At 36.2% G+C, this 20,120-nt stretch overlaps 1 protein-coding gene across 1 annotated transcript in view; it reads right to left on the bottom strand.

Moving 5' to 3' along the window:
- Window positions 1-1,088: 1,088 nt before the first annotated feature.
- Window positions 1,089-20,120, bottom strand: part of LOC149567305 (fiber) — a 31,018-nt gene continuing 11,986 nt past the window's right edge. The window contains exons 2-3 of the mRNA XM_089820486.1: window positions 1,547-1,629; window positions 1,089-1,443 (exon numbers count right to left, since the gene is read on the bottom strand). Coding sequence (XP_089676612.1) covers window positions 1,411-1,443; window positions 1,547-1,629 — 116 coding nt within the window. The 3' untranslated portion in view covers window positions 1,089-1,410. The remainder of the gene's footprint in view (window positions 1,444-1,546; window positions 1,630-20,120) is intronic.

Genomic DNA, 20,120 nt, shown 5'->3' with positions numbered 1-20,120 from the left:
TAGCTCTTGGGAAACAGTTTCCCCGGCATACATTGAGAACAAGACTTTATCGAAGCATTTCCAGCTAAGGCGGGAACCTTCACATGTAAAGAGAAGAGATTTCTTTCATCTGGCGAATGCTGGAGACGTCTACAACTTGCAGATCTGATTTTGTTATTCCAATGCAGCAATCTAAATTATTTTCCTCGCCATCCAGCTGCCCAGCATCTCCATTCAAAATGCCTCAAACAACCCACCACACAAGTCCACACAATATACACTTTGTATTCTAGATACGCAGAGAAAGGAATCCACACGCTTCATCGCATAGCCTCCAAAGGCCTCAGTTTGCAGAGTTGTCATGCAGATAGCAAGAATTAACATTCAGGCCTAGCAATGAGGGTAGAATATGACATCTGATCTCCAAACGTCTCGACTGCTATGGCATCCAAGCACTATTCCAGATGTAGCAACTCTCTTCAACAATAACCAAGGAATATCAAAAGATGGCATTCAACCTCTTGCCTATAATCCTCAAAGAAATATCAGAGAATTAGTCTTTTGACAGACTGCACAAATTTTAGAAACTTCAATTGTTAACCTCCTTGTGAGAAACAAATATGAGATTTCCCCAACAAATGGGCCAGTTTAGATTAGTCTCACTACCAAATCTAGTAGCCTCAGTTTTATATCAAGTAGTTTAGCCCTCTAGACACTCTTAAATCCAATTTCGAAGAAAATATTCACAGCATGTGAAAATGAGTCTCAAAATGTACTAACATTATCCTTGACTTATACTTTGTCAGATAATATTAAATAATATTTTTAACTAGCCTATGGGAATTCAATACTAATTAGTCATTATGGAATAATCCGAAGGGGACATTACACAAAAACACTTTAAATTGATGGAGTGAGTACTCTAAAATATTATAAATTATGATAGATCCATGCAGAATGAGGATCACAGTTGCTGATTTCAACATTTGCTCATATACCAGCACATGTAATTTAATTACTGTCTGACAACCATTTTTCAAAATAAATGAAATGTTATCATACAATGTGAAGAAATTTTTAGCAGTAATGCAGGATAAAGATGCTAAAACTTTTTGGGCAAAAGTCGTTAGTTTCTCATTCAAAGCTTTTAGGTAAAAACAATTCTTCCAAATGAAAAAATTCGATAAATATGAGAATATTCATAACCTCAACGAATAAGTTTGGCAATACTTTCCACAAATCCAAATAAGAGGATCAAAACAATGTCATGGATATGTGCAGGGCAAAGTAAAACACACGAAAACAGAGGGACCAGGAGTTATTTCAACATTCAACGCATTACAGAAATGCAGTAAAAATATTTGTCTTAATCCTACAACTATAACCAGACTCCAGCTGATTGTAGCAATATTCTTGGATTAAATTTCTTGTTCATGTTTTTTTCCCAGTCATGCCTGCAACAACCTGCTCATATAAAATGAAAAATATTACATGATCATGCTTTACAAGGCAAGGAAACATAATTCATTATTCTAGAAAGCTTCATCATAGAAGAATAGAGCATCACCTCATTTAAACCTGGATGTGGAACTGCCTTCGCTGTTTCCATAGAATCCAAAAGAGGCCTAACAAATGCTGGAAGAAATAACCCTGGAAACATCCAAAAGGGAAGGCTAAATCTTTTAATCAACTTCTTTGTTGAACATTTAAGAACCTGATTCTATTGTACTTAAAAGACATATAATATGAAGTTTAGCTATTCATATAATTCAGATCATTTTTAGTTATAAACTGATAAATGGTCTTTAGGAATTCAAAAATATATATTTCCACTCCTAGAATATATTTTTACCATGTCTACTTACTGTTGTTTTCAAACCATAGTTATATTTTTGGCTTACTCCTAAATATCAGGTTGAACTTTATATTTTGCATGAAGATTTGTGGTGATCAAATAATGTTCATTGACCAGCTGATAATGTAATTTGTGTATCATTAAAAATTGACAACTTGAGAGTACTAATTTCATTCAACTTCTTTGACAACATTTTTGAGCACCTGTTTTAATTGTATTTTTTTAAATTTATAGTATGAAGTTTAGCTATTCAAATTATTTAAATAATCTTAAGTATAGAATGATAAAGAGTCTTTAGCAATTCAAAATGATAATTTTTACTTCTAAAAGTCTTTACTGTATTTACTTACCGTTGTTCTTTTTTGGCTTTTTACCTATTTAAGTTTTCACTATGATGCATGAATAAGTAGACATTCGAAGCTTTAGTTGAGTTGAAATTAAATATCAGATCCCAACTTTATATTTTGCGTGAAGAGTTGTGGTGATCAAAGTAAGTCCATTGACCAACTGATCAATGTAATTTTATATTTAGAAGAATGACAATGTAAGAGGCAGCAACTGATTACAAGTATTCCACAAATATTTGCAGTAATCATGGTAGTTTGTATATCCCTTAAAGGTTGACAATATGAGAAATAGACTGAATATTGTAGCAACTGGGTTGAAGAGATAACACAGGGAATGGAAAATAAGTGAGAACTATTCACTGGTGTATTTCAGACCCGTGCACATGAGACTTCAGACTCTTTTCATAAATCTGAATTAAAACTTTATTTCAGAGCAAATAAAAATTTATTGTAAATAATTCAATGAAAAACTAGAACCTGCATCTTAGTCTTAGTTGTTGCCCTACAAATCTTTTTGCATGCATGTCATCTTTCTTTGCATACATGTTCCCTCAGATTACCTCCTAAAAGTTTAAGCTAGGAGAATATTTCCTCACCTCTATCTCATTATCATACACATTGGTTGTGCATCCAATTCATGGTGGTATAAATAATTTAATCCATTATTGGCCTGATTACAAATATGTAATGCCCCACCCAAGTCAGCGCCTAGGCTCTAATGTGTTTAGAGCTTTAGAGTGATGCCTTATCATTTTGAAGTTTTGTTCCATCAAGATAGATAAATCGACAGTTATGCTTAGACTATGGCTTTGATCTTCCTAAGCCTAGCTATGATAATCTGGTTGTAGTTTTGACTGTTATGTTTATGTTATACTGGCTCCAGTTATTGTTGACCATTCTGGTATTGATGTATTGTTTAATATCAACTGTAAGGTGTCATGACTCTTATCTAGTTTATGTGTACAAATCACATGGGATTTGAAGGTGCCATGCATAGTAGAGTAGGGCCCCGAGGGAAGTAATGCAGGAAAGGCAGCAAGTGCTTGGTTCCATTAGAGGGTAGCTTAGTTGGACCAACAGAAGTGGCTTGAGCAACAATGGAGATAGTATCCAGAATTAAAAGCTCATTTCTTGAGTTGTCCATTTGATAATAATGTTTGGCAGTGCGATTGAAATTTTGAAACTATCTGGTGTGAATGCTTGGACAATGAGGAAGACGACAAGAATTGGAATTTATAAGATTGTTCAAAAGTATTAAATGCATCATGCAACTGAGATCTTCCGCAATAAATTTAAAATAGACAATACCGCTTCAGTGCTTGATGTACTCATGGGTGTTCTCAGTATAAAAGAGAAGTTTGAGAAAGAAACAAGTGGTGGCACCAAGCATGGTTGAAAACTCACAAAGTACTTGGCTAACTCAGTGGAACAAGTGATTAGTAGATTTTAACTGATTTGGCCAAGTTATTTATGATGCTTCATTAATTTTCAAAGTTGCCGGTTCGGATTCTGGTTCGGATGCGGTTCGACATTCGGGTTCGGAATTCACTCAAAAAAAATTTGGGCTGGGTTCGGGTTCGTTTTGGGTTCGTCCGTACAAGATTTTTTATTTATTTTAATTTATTTTATATATATGTAAAAATATGCTGCAACAAATAAGTTCATGCACCACTATGCTACTATAAAGCAATTTAGCAAAATACAACACCACATATATTAACGATTTTGTTTGAATGGCATGATAAAATGTCAAAATACACCACCATATGAATGTTTCAGTTCAAAAACTTCAAAACACCAATGTCAACAATACTAATCAGTCATCAGTCATAGACTCATATGTGATCAAATATCAATGTATCATAAAAAATCATTAAATAATATCCAGACCAAGCCAATAAACGGGGATGAGCTCCTTCCAACGGGGACCAGACCAAGCCAACAACAAACATACACATCCACACTGCCGCTGCCAAAACTCCCAAACTGTCGCTGCCAAATGCGGGTTACAATATGGAAAAATCCCAAACGGTGTCATTTTAGGTTTTAAAATGTAAATCGCTACCCAAAACTAAGTTGACAAGTAAATAAGATGACGTGGCCTCAAAATTCGCCCAAATTCGTTTCGCATTCCTCCTGGGCTCCACTAACGGCAATCAAATTTGCTCAAAATTCCCCCAAATTTGACCAGGGTTCAAAACTACGAATTTATAGGGAATTCTGATGGTAACAGGCGAATTCATAACAATTTCGAACCAACTTCGAATTTGAGCGAATCAAATTTCGAATTTCCTGGTTTTTGAGCAAATATGGTAACTTAGTTAATTTTGGGCATTGACTTGCCTAATGCAGGAATATCGAGGAGCCCGATAATTTTCATTTTTTGTCATGTAATGCTCTTTATTGCCCAGCAAAAGATGTCTTTACCATCCATGCAACTAAACATGCTGAAAGAAGGGATGAAAGTAGAGTTTTAGGTACCCAAAGATCCCCTTTCATTTTTTGTCATGTAATGCTCTTTATTACCCAGCAAAAGATGTCTTTACCATCCATGCAACTAAACATGCTGAAAGAAGGGATGGAAGTAGAGTTTTAGGTACCCAAAGATCCCCGCCAATATCTAGTTATTACCTTTTTCTTTTTTCTTTTTCTAACATTGAAATTACAAAATTTGAAAACCTTGGGGAAATGTTGCTTGTTTCCCCACAACCCATCATTTCCTCATGTTTTTTCTATTGTTTTTGCATTCTAATTTCATCTAAATGTGTTTTTCTTTTTTCAAACCCTGCTGATTAGTTTTCAATGTTCAAATCAGCAATGTCAAGTTCAATGAAGGCCCTGCATAGAAGTATGGGACACCAGTTGTTTATAAAACACCAAGTTCACTTTAATGCTTGTCTGCTTCTTAAACTAGGAGAAATCAATAGATTAAAGATCATGTTGTTAAAATACCAAGAGATCATGTGAGGGCATGCTTTGCATTGACCAACAAAGGTTACAAGAGAAATAAATGCCCTGCTAAAGGTAAAAATAAATAAAAAGACGAGGACAAAGAAAGCAATGGCAGCAGTGATGAATGCCATCATCGACAGATTCCTTTGCTGGCCCAAACATTCATCATCCACTTTTTCTCAACTGATGAGACTGTTGAAGCATCTACTTCTAGTTGTCTTTTCTCCACTGCCACCAAATTTCTTTATTCTAAAGCACCCTCTAGCTCGTTGCTGCCGAAGCCTCAACCCAGTGCTCGATCAAGCCAGGGTCCTTCGGAGATCGCCTCACCCCTGCAGGGAGAGAGCTTAAATGCATAATAAAAGGTTGCCCCTGCATGCAGGTTCATCAAGAAAGGAAGGTTGCTGGGCAGCCCTACCATTATATAGGCAGTTCTAGACAATATTCCAAGAGCACAACCTTCACTTGAACTCAGAATTTTTTTTTAAAACACTGTGCAGCTAGGATAGCAGTGACAAACTTTTACTACTACAACTATTTACCCTTCAATGTGGCAAACAACCCATATAGGAAGGGTGGATAACTGCATTAATAGTTGGCAATAAGGGGTTTAAATCTCTAACCGTAAAGGAAACTGTAATGAATAAGCTGCTTGTGGTTTATGATCAAGGAAATATGGTGGAGAAAGGGATATAGCATCTAATCAGATGGATGGATAAAGGGCATAATAGGGCTCTTCTTAACTAACAGCACATTGACGTTTTGAAGTCCACAGATGTCTGAGACTAGTTGGGCTCATCCAAGAGGTTTGGGTTGAGAATTTCGTCTAAATTATCACAAAAAAAGAAGCAACTTATGTATCCACAGAGAGACTTATAATGTAGAGGCATCCTACTATTTCTTGAACTCCATGTGCTACACATTGCTTGGAATTGATGATAGAGGACATTTGGAAGCTTAGATGTATCAGCAATGTCACTGAAGACGCTAAATAGGTTACCAAATTAGCCTATAATACTACAGTATTCATATGTCCTCTCCTTGATAAGAGAACACAAGAATGGCAAGGATCTTATGCAACCAAGAGACATACTATTTGCCACCCACTTCCTCACTTTGCAAGGTATTGTTCGTTCTCTCAAGAAAATGTTTTTGTTCAATGCTTAGCTGGAATATCCATATGCCAAAAAAATTCTAAAGGGAAAAGGCTACAAGAACAGCTTTTGATGGCTTAATTGTCACGTAAACAAAGTTACTCCAGATAACTAGCAAATATTATATTGTTTTCAAACAAGTAGTTAGGCAAAGGGGTTAACAATTGTCATATTTTCAAAAAAAATCAAGTTTTAGGTGACAAATCTTTGCCCAATATGCTTCATTTCGTGGATAAAGATGGCATGTCGATGGGTTACCTCTAAAAGCCCATGGATGGGCCCAAGAGGTTGCTTTAATTTTGGTGGATAGATCATTTGGCACATCATTGAACAAGCTAGACACAAACTCCTCTAACCAATACATGCATTAGCTTACAAGTCGAACCCAAAGTTTTACTTATGTACTCCATTTAAGGCCGATAAGAAGGTCATGACATGCATTGTTTTATACATTGATAAGGTGGTGCTAGATGATGAGATAAGAGAGAAAGTTCTTGATGAGATGGAGATCTCAAGGATGAGGATACCCTTTCTCCTACAGCAAAGATGAGCACCATCCATTTAGTTTTGGCTGTGGCATCTCAGTTTGCCTTGGAAAGTCTGGCAAATGGATGTAAAGAGTGTCTTCATCAATGGTAGCTTGGAGAAATAGGTGTCAGTATCTTAGCTTAAAAGTTTCCAAGTTGCGATAAAGGTGCATCAGGTATGGAAACTAAAGAAAGCTTTGTATGTCTTGAATCACTCAAGGCATGGTACATCAAAATTGATAAGTATTTGGTTGAACAAGGATTCAAGAGTAGTTTTTGGATCCAAATCAATACATCAAAAGTGTAGGCAATGAGATCGTCTATTAGTCATTTATGTAAATCATTACAAGAAGTGAGGCACATTTGTTTAAACAAATCAAATGTAATTTGAAAAAAGCTTTTGGTCATGACTAGTTTAGGCCTCTAACATTGCTGCCTGGGTGTAGAAATTCAGCAAACATGCAGTGGCATTTTTATTTCCCAATCTACATATGCCAAGAGTTTGCTTGATAAGAAATTGCAAAATCTCATCCACACCTATGGAAAAAGTGTTACAAGATTCAAGAAGAGTTGGCAGATTAACGGATTTCCGGATGATTGATTGATTAACAGAGGAACAAATGTGTTCCTTATAAAGAATTACAAGGACGTTGTTTCTAAAAGAAACAACGTAGACTGAAGACGGAATTAGAAACAAAACTAGAGACAGGATAGGAAACATTCCTATCTGGACTGAAGAAAAAAGAGATGGGATAGGAAACATTCCTATCTACACTGAAAGACGGACTACAGACAAGTAGTTGACTATTATAGAAAGTATAAGATATTATCTTAATACCCTCCCTTAATGGTCAACGTACGAATGTCGAAACATTCTGTGATAACTGAGACCCTCCCTGGATCTACAGAATGCTGAAACCAAGAAGCTTTGCCAGAAGAGTGCTATGACTCAAAATAAGTTGCATTTACAAAACTTCGTTTTTGTGGAAAAAACGGTAAAACCCAGAATCTCACACAACCTTGCGTATTACAGACAACTTGAAATGATTTTTGAGGAGAAAATCAACAAACTCAGAATCTCACACAACCTTGCGTATTATAGACAACTTGAAATGATTTTTGAGGAGAAAATCAACAAACCCAGAATCTCACGCAACCTTGCGTATTACAGACAACTTGAAATGATTTTTGAGGAGAAAATCAACAAACCCATAAAAAACAAAAACAAATTCAGAAGGCAAAAAATGCAACTTCGCCTTGATTAGGACCTGGAGAAGTCGGACGTTGCTTAACACCCAAAACAAGTTGATCGGTGTTTCGATATTCGAAGATTGCGATGATGCGCTGCTTCCAGGTTCCATAATTGCGACTATTGAATTTGGAATTATGTTCGAGCAGAATATTTGTCAGAGATGCCATGGCACGTTTTCCAATGAAAACTGTGAAAATCTGTGAAGGCACATTCTTCGAAGCAAAAATACGAAAGACCCAGAAGAATCAGAGAATGACTCAAAAGAGAGCTTGAAAAACCCAGAAGGAATCTGCTGTCGTTTTTTGGATTCGTTGGCTCGAAAATCGAGGCACCCAGAAAAAACGGACGACAACCTAGTTGAGCTCTCGAAAAACCCACCAAGAATCTGCAAACAAAATATTTTTTCGACCCCAAAAATTAGGGTTTCAAAAAAAAAAGGCCCTAGCTGAAAAAAGCTTGAAAAAACTTCAGATTTCTTGATAAAAAATGGCAGATTTTTCTTCAAGGATCGATGTGCATGGACGAATGGGGCTAGAGTGTGCTGAACAAACACAGGCAGACCCGAGTTCGGGAATTTCTCTAGGCCAAAACCCTAAGCGGGTTTTAGAGAAATTCAACAGAAATAATTTTGAAAAAATTTAAACAAATAATTTCAAGAAGAAATTATAAATTTTTTCGAAAAAATTTAAGTAATAGCTCTGATACCATGTTACAAGATTCAAGAAGAGTTGGCAGATTAACGGATTTCCGGATGATTGATTGATTAACAGAGGAACAAATGTGTTCCTTATAAAGAATTACAAGGATGTTGTTTCTAAAAGAAACAACGTAGACTGAAGACGGAATTAGAAACAAAACTAGAGACAAGATAGGAAACATTCCTATCTGGACTGAAGAAAAAAGAGACGGGATAGGAAACATTCCTATCTAGACTGAAAGACGGACTACAGACAAGTAGTTGACTATTATAGAAAGTATAAGATATTATCTTAATAAAAAGGGTTGAAGCTTTCAACTGAAACAGAGGTAGTAAATGAGTCAACATCTAGGCAACTAGTGGCAGCCTTATTTGTTTAACAACCACTAGACGTGGTTTGAGCTATGTTGTGAATTTTCATTTCCAAATTCATGACAGTCCCAAAGGTAGAAGTTTAGAATACTGGGTTGAAATGAAGTAGTTGTTGAGATATATGAAAGGGAGACTTGACCTTGACTTATGTTCAACAAAAACAAAGATCCTATGCCAGTGGGTTCACAGACTTGGATTAGGAAAATTTTGTTGATGATAGGAATTCCATTTCTAGATATGTTTTTGGCTTTGGCACAGGTGCAATCAAATGGTCTGGCAAGTAGCAACAGGTAGAAGGTCTTCCTTGGAAGAATTTTGCAAGTAATTAAGGCAAACAACTTGTTGCTGAATGGTAAGATGTGTGAGTCTACACAACAATCATTTGTCATGCAACTGAGGATTAAGTATAGATCTGGCTAAGATAAATTGAAGATTATGGATAGATCTGGCTAAGATAAAAGACATGGTGAAATGGCTTATAACTTCCAATGTGTCAATGACTATAACTTTCAAACTTTCGTGGGACTAACGCAATATGCAAGGAAGTTTGTGAATTATTTTTCATCTATAGTAGCACAATTAAATGCTGAACCTTGAATGAACAAAAAGGTGAACACGAAATGATTTCGTGAAGGAACCACTTAAACTGCATTTAAAGCTACAATTTAAATGGGCTGATCTTCCCAATACAAAGTTTGACTTGAAACGATATATAGTCAATTTGCTCCAAGAAATTACAAATATAGATTTACCAATCATAGTTGCAAAATCACTATTGTTGAACAATGGCATGTACAGCATACGCATAACTTCCAAAAACATTCATTAAATTTCACAAAAATACATTAGTTATGTTCTTTTTTTTAAGTACATGCTCATGGCACTTATTTATTAGCTCTCAAGAAGAAGCTTTCAGGCATCAAATAATAATATAGACTTCACACAAAAATTGCTAAAAAGAGAACCAACTTTTAAAGAACGTAATCTTCAAACAAATAGTAAAATATAAAGGCCTAAACAATCTTTATGCCCTTTAGAAAAATAGAAACTATTTTCACCTAGACATCTTTGCAAATCTAAAATGACTTTGACTTGCAACTTTGTCAAACCTTCTAAAATTGTGAACTTTTTCCTAAGGCGAATGGAGCTCGCCAATTACTCATGACTTGACAAACACTCATCAGCCAATCCTAAGACTCTAAAACACAAACACTGACCAATATGAACTCACTGAAACTTTGTTGTGCTAATATCAGTTCTTTGTTGTCATGAATAAAAATCTTTGCCAAATGATCACGGATACTTGCCTCATATGCTGTTTGTTGCTCCAAAAGCAAAATCTCAAAATAGATACCCCCTACTGCTTTTGTGAAATCAGTTTCTTATAGCATGAATTTTGACATGGCAGCAATAACCTACAGAAGAATCAGCAGCCTTTGCTCATGGAAATGCTTGGTAATTTATCACAATTGCACCTCCTATCATTTTACTAACTTGGTGTCAAAACCCAGGTTATTTGGCATAACAATAGAAAATTATGATAAAAATTGGGACATCCAGCTGATATCTTTCAATTATACCAGCAGCTCTGAATAATTCTAAATTATGTTTGACTGTGTCACTTCCAATCTCCCTTCAAAACCTGCAAAAACAGGGATATAGGACTCTGCACTTGACAACTGAAGTAAATTTGTTTGTGATTGAAATCAGCAAATATGTTTCTCATGCTTTAACTCTCTAACCTTTTGCCCAAATAAAGGTGGTGCCTAACATTGGAGGAGTTTTGCTTTAAAATTTCTCTAAATTAAGCTGTTAATTAATGCTTCCAATTAAAGGAAAGTGACAGTTTTTGTATTATTGTGTCACCTTAAAAGCATGCCTGGGTATTTTGGGTGGTTAACAACTGAAAAAGTGTCTGGTTGATGTATTTTCCTTCATTTGAATATTGTTGCAATTTCATGTTGCATTTACCATATTCTGGGCAGGATTTTATATTGGCTGAACCCACTGGAATTGCACCCTTAGTGACATTTCTACTTAATTATTTAGGTGCTGCTTTGACATTCACTAGCCATGCTTTTGGCATGATTTCCAATAGTTCACAGCCCATATAAAATTGTGCCAAACAAGTTGCATATAATGTCCATTTCATAGGCATGCTTTCACAGCCACTTAACCATTTCTAGGGCATGAAGTTGCAATCTTAGGCAGGTGAACTTGAATACCTTAACTTTGTGAATGGAGGTTCCCCTTGTTCTTGCCAATAAGTCAATACTTAGGTGTCCAGTGTGCATGATGATTGGTTGAAGGAGCTCTATGCCATCTTTGCCAATTTGTTGCTTGATGAGTTCCATTTTTAGCTGGTATGCCACCCCAAAAGTGCACTTGTGTAATGTTCCCAAATCTACTTGGGTCAGCTAGCCTATGATTGAATTAATAAATAAAATAATAAAAATAATAAATAGATTAAATTTATATCAAATGCTAATTATTAAGAAATTTTAAAATGTCACTTCTATAGGCCAAGCTTTTGCCTCTTCTTATAATCGGCAATTTTGAGGGGATAACCTCGAAGACTCTTACAATAAGAACAAAACTTATGACACTCAACAAAATCACCCCCTCTTACTTATAGGCTAGGATGTCCAGTTCGCCCCAAAGGGCCCCTGGACCAGCCACAGTATGAACTAGTCCATGGTTCTGGTCTGGTCTGTTGTGGGTCCCAATAGGGTCCAGCCCACAGGGGGGTGGTCTGAACCAGAGCACGTCCAGTTCGGTCCCAGGAGGACCAGTCTACAAAATAGTGAACCACAATGAACTGCTAGTGACCTTGGTTCCTTAAACAGTCAAAGTGAGCAGCCAAGTTGATTTTTGTTGCTAATTTAATTATTTTTTGACATCCACAACCCTAAAATGTGGATAAAGGCTTTTGTTGGCTTTTAACTTACATTTGTGGTGTGCAAATAGGTTATTTTCTCTTAAGCTGGAGCAAATAGGTGGTTGAGCAAGAGTTTTATTGTGCAAGGAGTTGAAAGAGTGATTAGAGTATCTTCTTCAAGTGGTTGTGCTCCATTCTTTGCCTTAGCAAGTTTGCAATGAGTTCAAAAGGTAAGTTCTTTTTCCATTTGCTTTTGTTTTCATTTTAGTTTTTTTCTCCATTTCTCTCATTGTCCACAAGTTCTACCTATTTTTTCAGAATTTTTCATTCTCTTGTTTTTGTATTGAATATGTATAAATTTCATGCCATAGGAAAAGGAACTACAATGGCATCTATCTCAACTGCATAAGTAATACTAAGCAAAGAATAGCACCACATTCTAATTCTCCTTTGTGGAAGAATGTTGATTATGTAAGAGGCAGTGCAGTCTGTTGGAAATGTCGGGGTTGTGATGTAGAAAGGAATAGTTCATATTATCGGGTGGCAGGCCACTTGTGTAGAGTCCTTGGAATAGGAGTCATGAAATGCCCTAGAAAAAAGGTGCACCTATATCAAATGGAACAATATTATGATATATTATGGAGCATGAAGCAGCAGAACAGAGAAGCATGTAGACAAAATACAACCATTGGCAGTAAAAGTTTAAAAAATGCAAAGGGAATAAACCCACTCTACAATTATTGTGATAGAAAAGCACCCCTTCTATTATACCTCATTGGCCCTAAGGTACCACTGGAAGGTACATTTCAAAACAAGAGTTGGCAAATTGCCAACATTGATGTTGTGAGATGCTTATATGCTAATGGGTTGCCTTTTATTGTCGTTCACTCTCCATACTGGAAGAAGATGTTGACAAGTGCCAATGAAGTTCCAAGAAGGTACAAGGGACCTGATTATGAAAGAGTACGGACCACCTTGTTGGATAGAGAGGTCAAAGGGATTGATGATGCACTGAAGTCCATAAAGGGATTCGTAAGTTGAGACAAGGGTGTCAATTGTTTCAAATGAGTGAAAAGATGCAAGAAATTGTCCCTTGATCAATGTCATGATGGTGTCCCTTAATGGGGCAATGATTTTGAAATCTGTGGATTGTGAGGGGCAAGTAAAGATGGGCTATTTATTGCTGATATTCTCAAGCTAGAAACATTGTACAAGTCGATGGGAAATGAAAATAATTTTTGAGCTGCTGGCTTGTTGATTTTAGAGCACTATCAGCATATCCTTTGAACACCTTGTGTGCTCTATTCGCTCAATCATATGCTACAAAAGACTGGGAACAAAATTGGGAGGATCAAAGAGGTGTATGAAGAGGTTGAGGACATCTAGATGTTCATCACAAACCACCACATGACTCAAGGAATATTCAGACTCTTCTCACATTTGGAACTATTGAAGGTGAGTTAACCTGAACTTGAAGTAGTAATTTAATTTAAAAAAATTTAAAAGTAGTTTACAATTTCTGATTTTCATAATTTGATTGTGTATATTCTTTTTTAAAGTATGTCTCTAATAGTTTTTTTTTTTTGCTCTAATTTATGCTACAGGATGTTGAGATCTGTTCTGCATCAAACTTAATTGTCTTAAGATGACTTGTGAAAGTGAAAGTGGCACTTTGCAATATGGTAATCAGCAATAATTGGTCTATATGGAGGCAAGGCAACACTGAGAAGGCAACCAAAATAAAGCAAAGGATATTGGACAACTCATGGTGGGAATGTGTGGAATATCTCATTAAGTTCCCTAGACCTTGAAGTGCATGTTGACTGAGTGAACTGCATCATAGATAGAAATATACAGTGTGGATTGATACTAGAGATAGCCTGTTGAGCTCATCCCTAGATGAGTAAGCTTTAACTGAATTTGATTGAGTGCATTCTAGAGCTCCTCAATCCACTCATACTTGATAATGAGGATGCCAGCAAGGAGTTGTATCAGTAGTCACATCCACATACAAAACGGTGGGAATAGGAAATCGCCTTGTTGAACCCAACATGTCTTTGATAGGGTCTACTCAATCTACTCCCAGGAAGCATATAAATATGATCTTAATGAGGTGCAGAGCTTTGCATCTTTCATTCATTCAGCTTCCCTCTACACATCCCAGTCTGCTTACTTCACTATAGACCAGATCTATCCAATATGAGCCACCAATCTAAGCCTAGACAAATTTCATCTCTCCCTCCCAATTCCCAACAAGGCTTGCCAAGCTTATAATAAATGTTATTAATAATTAGGAACAAATAAATAAATAACATTTGGGTTTATACAAGTCATTGTTGAACATCACATATCCTGATACATCCAATGGGTTAAGGGCATAGCAGTTATCTTGTCCAACCTTCAACAACCTTTTGGGGTCAAGACGGATGCTGGTGATTATGCTATAGGTGCTGCTCTACTACAAGGAGGAAGCCCAATGTACTCTAGTCTGACAGTCACGAAATGGAAGCATCACTTAATGGGCAGAAAAATCATCACACCCTCCAATATTTGCAAGCCCGGTCCAAGTTGCAGCAAGCTAAGCATTACAAGTCGATGGATTTCTTGGAAAATTTCACTTAACACTTGGTTATCAAATCACAAATACAAATGATGTATGACCGACAAATTAGCAGACATGTTGACTAGGCCACTACTAATTTCAGTGGTCAACCTTCTTTCTCAATTGGAAATCTTTACTCGGAGGTATCTGCAAAGAATTATAAGCAAAATGGAAGTTTTTAAGAGACGTAGAAGCAGGCTGTAAGGGGTAAGGTTGCTAACTTTGAATCAAACCTAAAAAAAAAAAAGGGTTGCTTTACATACTATGCAAGTTGTATGTTCCAAAAAGAAAGGAGCTGTTAGCTCTTCAAAGAGGCTCATATTTCAAAAGTTGTTATTAAGAGAGACTAGTACTTAGAAGTTATTGGTCATTTAACGTTTGCCAAGATGACAGCAGATCTCCAAGGTACGTGTGTCAGCCATTAATCATAAATGCAATCTGCTGTTTTGAAGTTCATTTGTAGTTACAATTTCTGTAGCATAAGCAAGCCAAAAAATAGGAATTTGGGTTTGAACCATTACCAGTGGCCTCCCAGCCATACAAGTGCATCTCCATGGAATTCACAAGAGGAATACCCATGACAAGCAAAAGGTTCGACAATATCTTTGTGGCAATGCACCATTTTAGCAAGATGTACGCTCATTCCCAGCAAGAAGACTCTTAAATGTATAATGCAGCTTTGTTCTTTTTGTCTCACATGCAGGTTCATTTTGATTTACCTCAAAGTGTCATATTAGACCATGATGGAAGATTTTGGCAGGAGTTTTGATATGTTTTGCGAGAAAAGATGGACACCTGATTGAAGAATCAACTACTCTCATCCCCAATCTGATGGGGAAACAGCAATGAACGTAACAATACTATAAAGCTTTAGAGGGTATAATCAGGAACATCTTAAGTCTAAGATAAGAATTTGACATACAAACAACACAATCTATACTTAAACAAGTTTGTCATCATTTGAGACATGTTTTCTGCACCTACCATCAAGTTCTTTGAATGTTGCCTTGGGAAAGATACATATGGATATACAACAGATGGATTAAGAAGTCCACAAAATCAAAAAGTTCATTGCGAGAATTCAGCAAACTCATCTCCTTGTTCAGAAAAGATAAAAGAATCACAAGCTAGGTGCAAAATGAGGTATACTAAGAAGTCCACATAATCAAAAAGTAAAGTTGCAAGAATTCAGCAAACACATCTCCTTGTTCAGGAAAGTTGAAAGAGTCACAAGCTAGGTACAAAAAGAGGCATATCAACATCAGATCAACCATAGTTTCAAGTTTGAGAATTATTCAGTTGTATCAAGTAAAGAATACACTCCAATAGCGAACAAGAAAGCTCAAGGCCACAAGATCTGTTTCAAATTTTGTAACAAGTGAAAATAATTTTCACCTTGATTTGCCTTCATACATGAAATTATTCAATTATGAATACTGAATATCTACAATTATTTGATCCAACAATGCTTCATGAAAAAGAAGGTTTGTTGTACCTTCCAATGATTACCTTGCTCCACGCAGTCAAAAAGAGCTGGAAGCTGATATTGTGCTTCAGAAGGAAGAAAGAGAGACTTGATTTATTGGACAGAGGGGCGTTGACAGGGAAGGGATAGCAGTATCATGCAGCTGAGCTGTTTTATTCTCATGACCATGTTCATTTTGATTTACCTCAATGTATCATATTAGTAATTCGACTGTGACAGAAGATTTTAGCAGGAGTTTTTATGTTTTTGTGAGAAAAGGGGGACACCTGATCAAAGAGATCAGATACTTTTCGTCCACAAATTGATGGATAAACAATAGTGAATCAAACATAAATGCAGCACTTTAAAGGGTATAACCAGAAGCATCCTAAGTCATGGGATGAGAATTAGGCATACAAAAAACAAAAAATATACTTCAAAATGTTTGTCATCGTTTAAGGCATGTTTTCAGTACCTCCTACCTAGTTCTTTGAATGTTGCCTTGGGACAGATACATAAAGATAAAGAAAAAATTGACTGAGTATAGAATTCAGCAAACTCATCTCCTTGTTCAGGAAAGGGTGAAGGAACCACAAGCTAGGTATAAAAAAAGGCTAACATTGGAAAAACCATGGTTTCAAGTTGGACAATGAATTTGGATACCTAGGAACACTACAGTAGTTAGCAAACAAGAAAGCTCAAGACTGTAAAAATTCATTTCAGTTTTTGTAACAAACGAAAAATGTGTTTCGCCAATTTATGGACCAGACCTTTCCAATTAGGAGATTTTTGGTCTCCCATAGTGTAGGAACTTGTCATGTGAGAAAATTTATTCCCCACATCTTTTTTAGATACCATTACCCTTTCCCTGGCAACTGTCCCTCCTGTCAAATTAGCCAAGTCTCTCTTCCTTCTGAAGCACAATGTCACCTTCAGTCTCTTCTTAATTTGCGTAGAGTAAGTAATCAATAGGAGGCCTAAAGAAACCTTCTTCTTCATCAAGCATTGAAGGATGAAACAATTGTAGATTCTCGGTTTTCATAATCGGATCTTGGTGCATAACAAAAAGATCAGTTTTAGTCATTCTATGAAAAGGAGAAGTAACAAGACTTCAAAGACCCAGAAATCCTTGCTGATGATAGCTGCAAAGCCATCCAGACATTCCTCAGTTCTAAAGGTTACCTTGGGTTGACCCAGAGCAGCTCAAACTAATTAGAAATTCAAGGTAATTGTTGAGAAAGTATAGTATTTTGGTGTTGGTGATGAAATCAATGGTTAATTGTTGAGAAAGTATAGTATTTTGGTATTGATGATGAAACCAATGGTTTCAGTATGGTCAGTCTCTCCGGTCCCCAGTGATTTTATAATCATCCTGATTGTTATGAAACCTCTAATCTATCAGAAGTGAGAGTTTCACACATTTTTCCTTTTCAGATAGAAGTTAGACAACAATTGCAAGCAAATGCCCCTTCCCCTAACAGGCATTATGTATGAAGAAGCTCGTCCATGATGGATTGTAAAAGTTATATAAATAATTGTACAGCCTTGTATAGAATTCATGTTATTTTCTTCCTAGGTGATCATGGACTGGTGTTACAGGCTGAAAGATAGGGTTTTCATATAGTTGCATGCATATTGCAGATGTAGAAACTGGATGGTCATCTTTCCATGAGTTCCAGCCTTCCAGGAGGTCCAAGAGGCACTAATCCTACTTGTAGGACCGAAATATAGTGGCATGAGAAGTTTTGAATTCACTTTAACAGGAAACTTTTCCATTTAAAAGTTCCTCTAGGTGTAATCTTGTGTTGAGTCCCATTTTCATTCTTGCATCTGCTGTTCTCAGTCATTTTATAGTATTGTTCATACTTGTTTGCATGCTTCCATTGAATTAGGTTACTTTCTTCATGCATTGAGTTTGTTTATTGGATATAATAAGCATTTGTTGAACTATTGGTGTTAACAGACTATAATTGATCAGCCATGAGGTGGAATATCCACACCTTTTTACAGATTCAAGAGAGTGTTTGTAAGAACAGATATAGTGGTTGTTACCAGATGGTTTCCTTCAAGCAAGGAAGACATAAAATTAGATTTGATGGGGCAGCCAAAGAAAAACCAGACCCTGCTTGAACAGATGGATGGTTTCAGGGATCACAGAGGATTTGCTTTAATGATTTTCTTTGGATGTTACAGGAAAATCTCTTATAGTCCAACAAAGTCAAGTATTGATTACCAAACTAATGATAGCCAAAAAAGAAATGACATGACTTTGAGATTGTAGTAAGTTCTAAACTTGTGGCTGATGCATTTAAGAAAAGCAAGAGGTCAAACTGGAAATATATCAACATCATTTGGTTATTAACTAATTGTTGAATGCTTAATATTTCCATAAGTTCAATTAATACATATAAAAATGGAAATCGAGCCACCCCAATCACTTGGGAAAGGAGTTGGTTTTAAGAGGAACGAAGGCATTGTGTTTAACTGATCTAAGGGACATATGGAGGATGTCGTGTTGAATACTATTCTAGGCAAGGAAAGAGGTATACAAGACCCCTAACGTGTTATACTAATTTCTAACGAGGCCATGAAAATAAGCCTAATGAATATAATCAGGCAGATGTGATAATTCCATCAACTGTATTGTCAATAGTTGCATTCCTTTCAAGGCACTGATCCCACCACACCCTCCTGCAATCACCATGTGGGAGAGCCTCTAAGTGAAATATATTCCACTCTTCATAATTTCTGCTCCCTGCTCATTCATTCAGACATATGGAAGAATTTAATGAAAATTAGAGCAACAGAAAGTACAGAAACATAAACAGAAGACTGCAATAGAGACATTTAGTTTAAAATTATTCTAGTATATAAAGATGTTTTTTTTTCTTAAACTCTGTTTCTATCTTGTTCTACTTCCTACCTTGTGGAGAATAAGTTCAAATACATGGAAGTTTTTTTGTTAGAAAATTGACAGCGACGATTAAATTTTTATTTTGGAAGAGTGTTTTTTCCCTCAGTTTCCTGTTCAATTCCATAGCTAGTTCAAATCCCATGTATATTAATGGCATGTCCTACCAAGGAAAAAAGGTGAACCTTTGAGCATTTGGAGAAGCAAAACACTGATGACAATGTTTCAGGACAGAGAAGAAGATTCAATGTTGATGTTCAAAATGCACATTTTCATACTTAGAAAATGCTAAGCTGAATAAAGAATTGCGGCTTATAAAGGGACTCCAATTGCTGCTAAATAAGTGATAGTTGCATGGAAGAATACTCTGAGAGGGGATTGCTGACACTTTTCTCCTCTATTTTTCCAGAAACAAACTTTTGTGAGCTCGTATGTCAGAAATGCTTGGCACAACCATTGCTGCAAATATGGTAGTGGTAACCATGGAGACATCTTGGCAATCCAGATCCAGAGTGAATATGATGATAGCAGCTTGGGCTATGGCACAGTAATACTTGCTCCTTAACCAGAATGACACTGTAGTAATTTGTACATTACTCAGAAGAAGAGAAAACACCTGTCAAGCAAGAAAAGTAATGGAAACTTCTTAAGGATTTGCTGCCGTCATCAAATGTGCGGTAATGTGGAGACCAATTTGTGCATAAGATGGGGTGGAAATTCATAACAACTAAGTACAACCTGAGCTGTACAGCCTGATGAATGTGGTCATGAAAATCAAGCAGACACCTAAACAGAAGACTGCAATAGAGACATTTAGTTTAAAATTATTCTAATATTTAAAGATGTTTGAAATTTTTTGTGGGAGGCTAAAGGATTATTTAGAATCTTTTCCTCCAAAATAGGAACCCCTATTTTTTAGTCCTCTTAATTTGAGCAGGTGAAAATGGGGATGGGGCTGGAAATAGCCCCACCAGCTTAGCAAAACTTTTTGCCACATGTCAACAAATAGAAGGAAATTTTGAAAGAAAAGAAAGTTTTTAATTTTTTTATTTGATATTTTAAGTTTAATATCGTCAAAATTAAGAACTCAAGTCCGAAGGAGGGAGGAGAACACTCGTAATCTGCAAGT

This window comes from Cupressus sempervirens, chromosome 3, assembly GCF_028749045.1.
Source record: "Cupressus sempervirens isolate cs-2001-9-10 chromosome 3, ASM2874904v1, whole genome shotgun sequence".
Taxonomy (NCBI): Eukaryota; Viridiplantae; Streptophyta; class Pinopsida; order Cupressales; family Cupressaceae; genus Cupressus; species Cupressus sempervirens.
The sequence above is the reverse complement of the archived record's forward strand: the minus strand, read 5'-3'. Positions and strand labels throughout refer to the sequence as shown.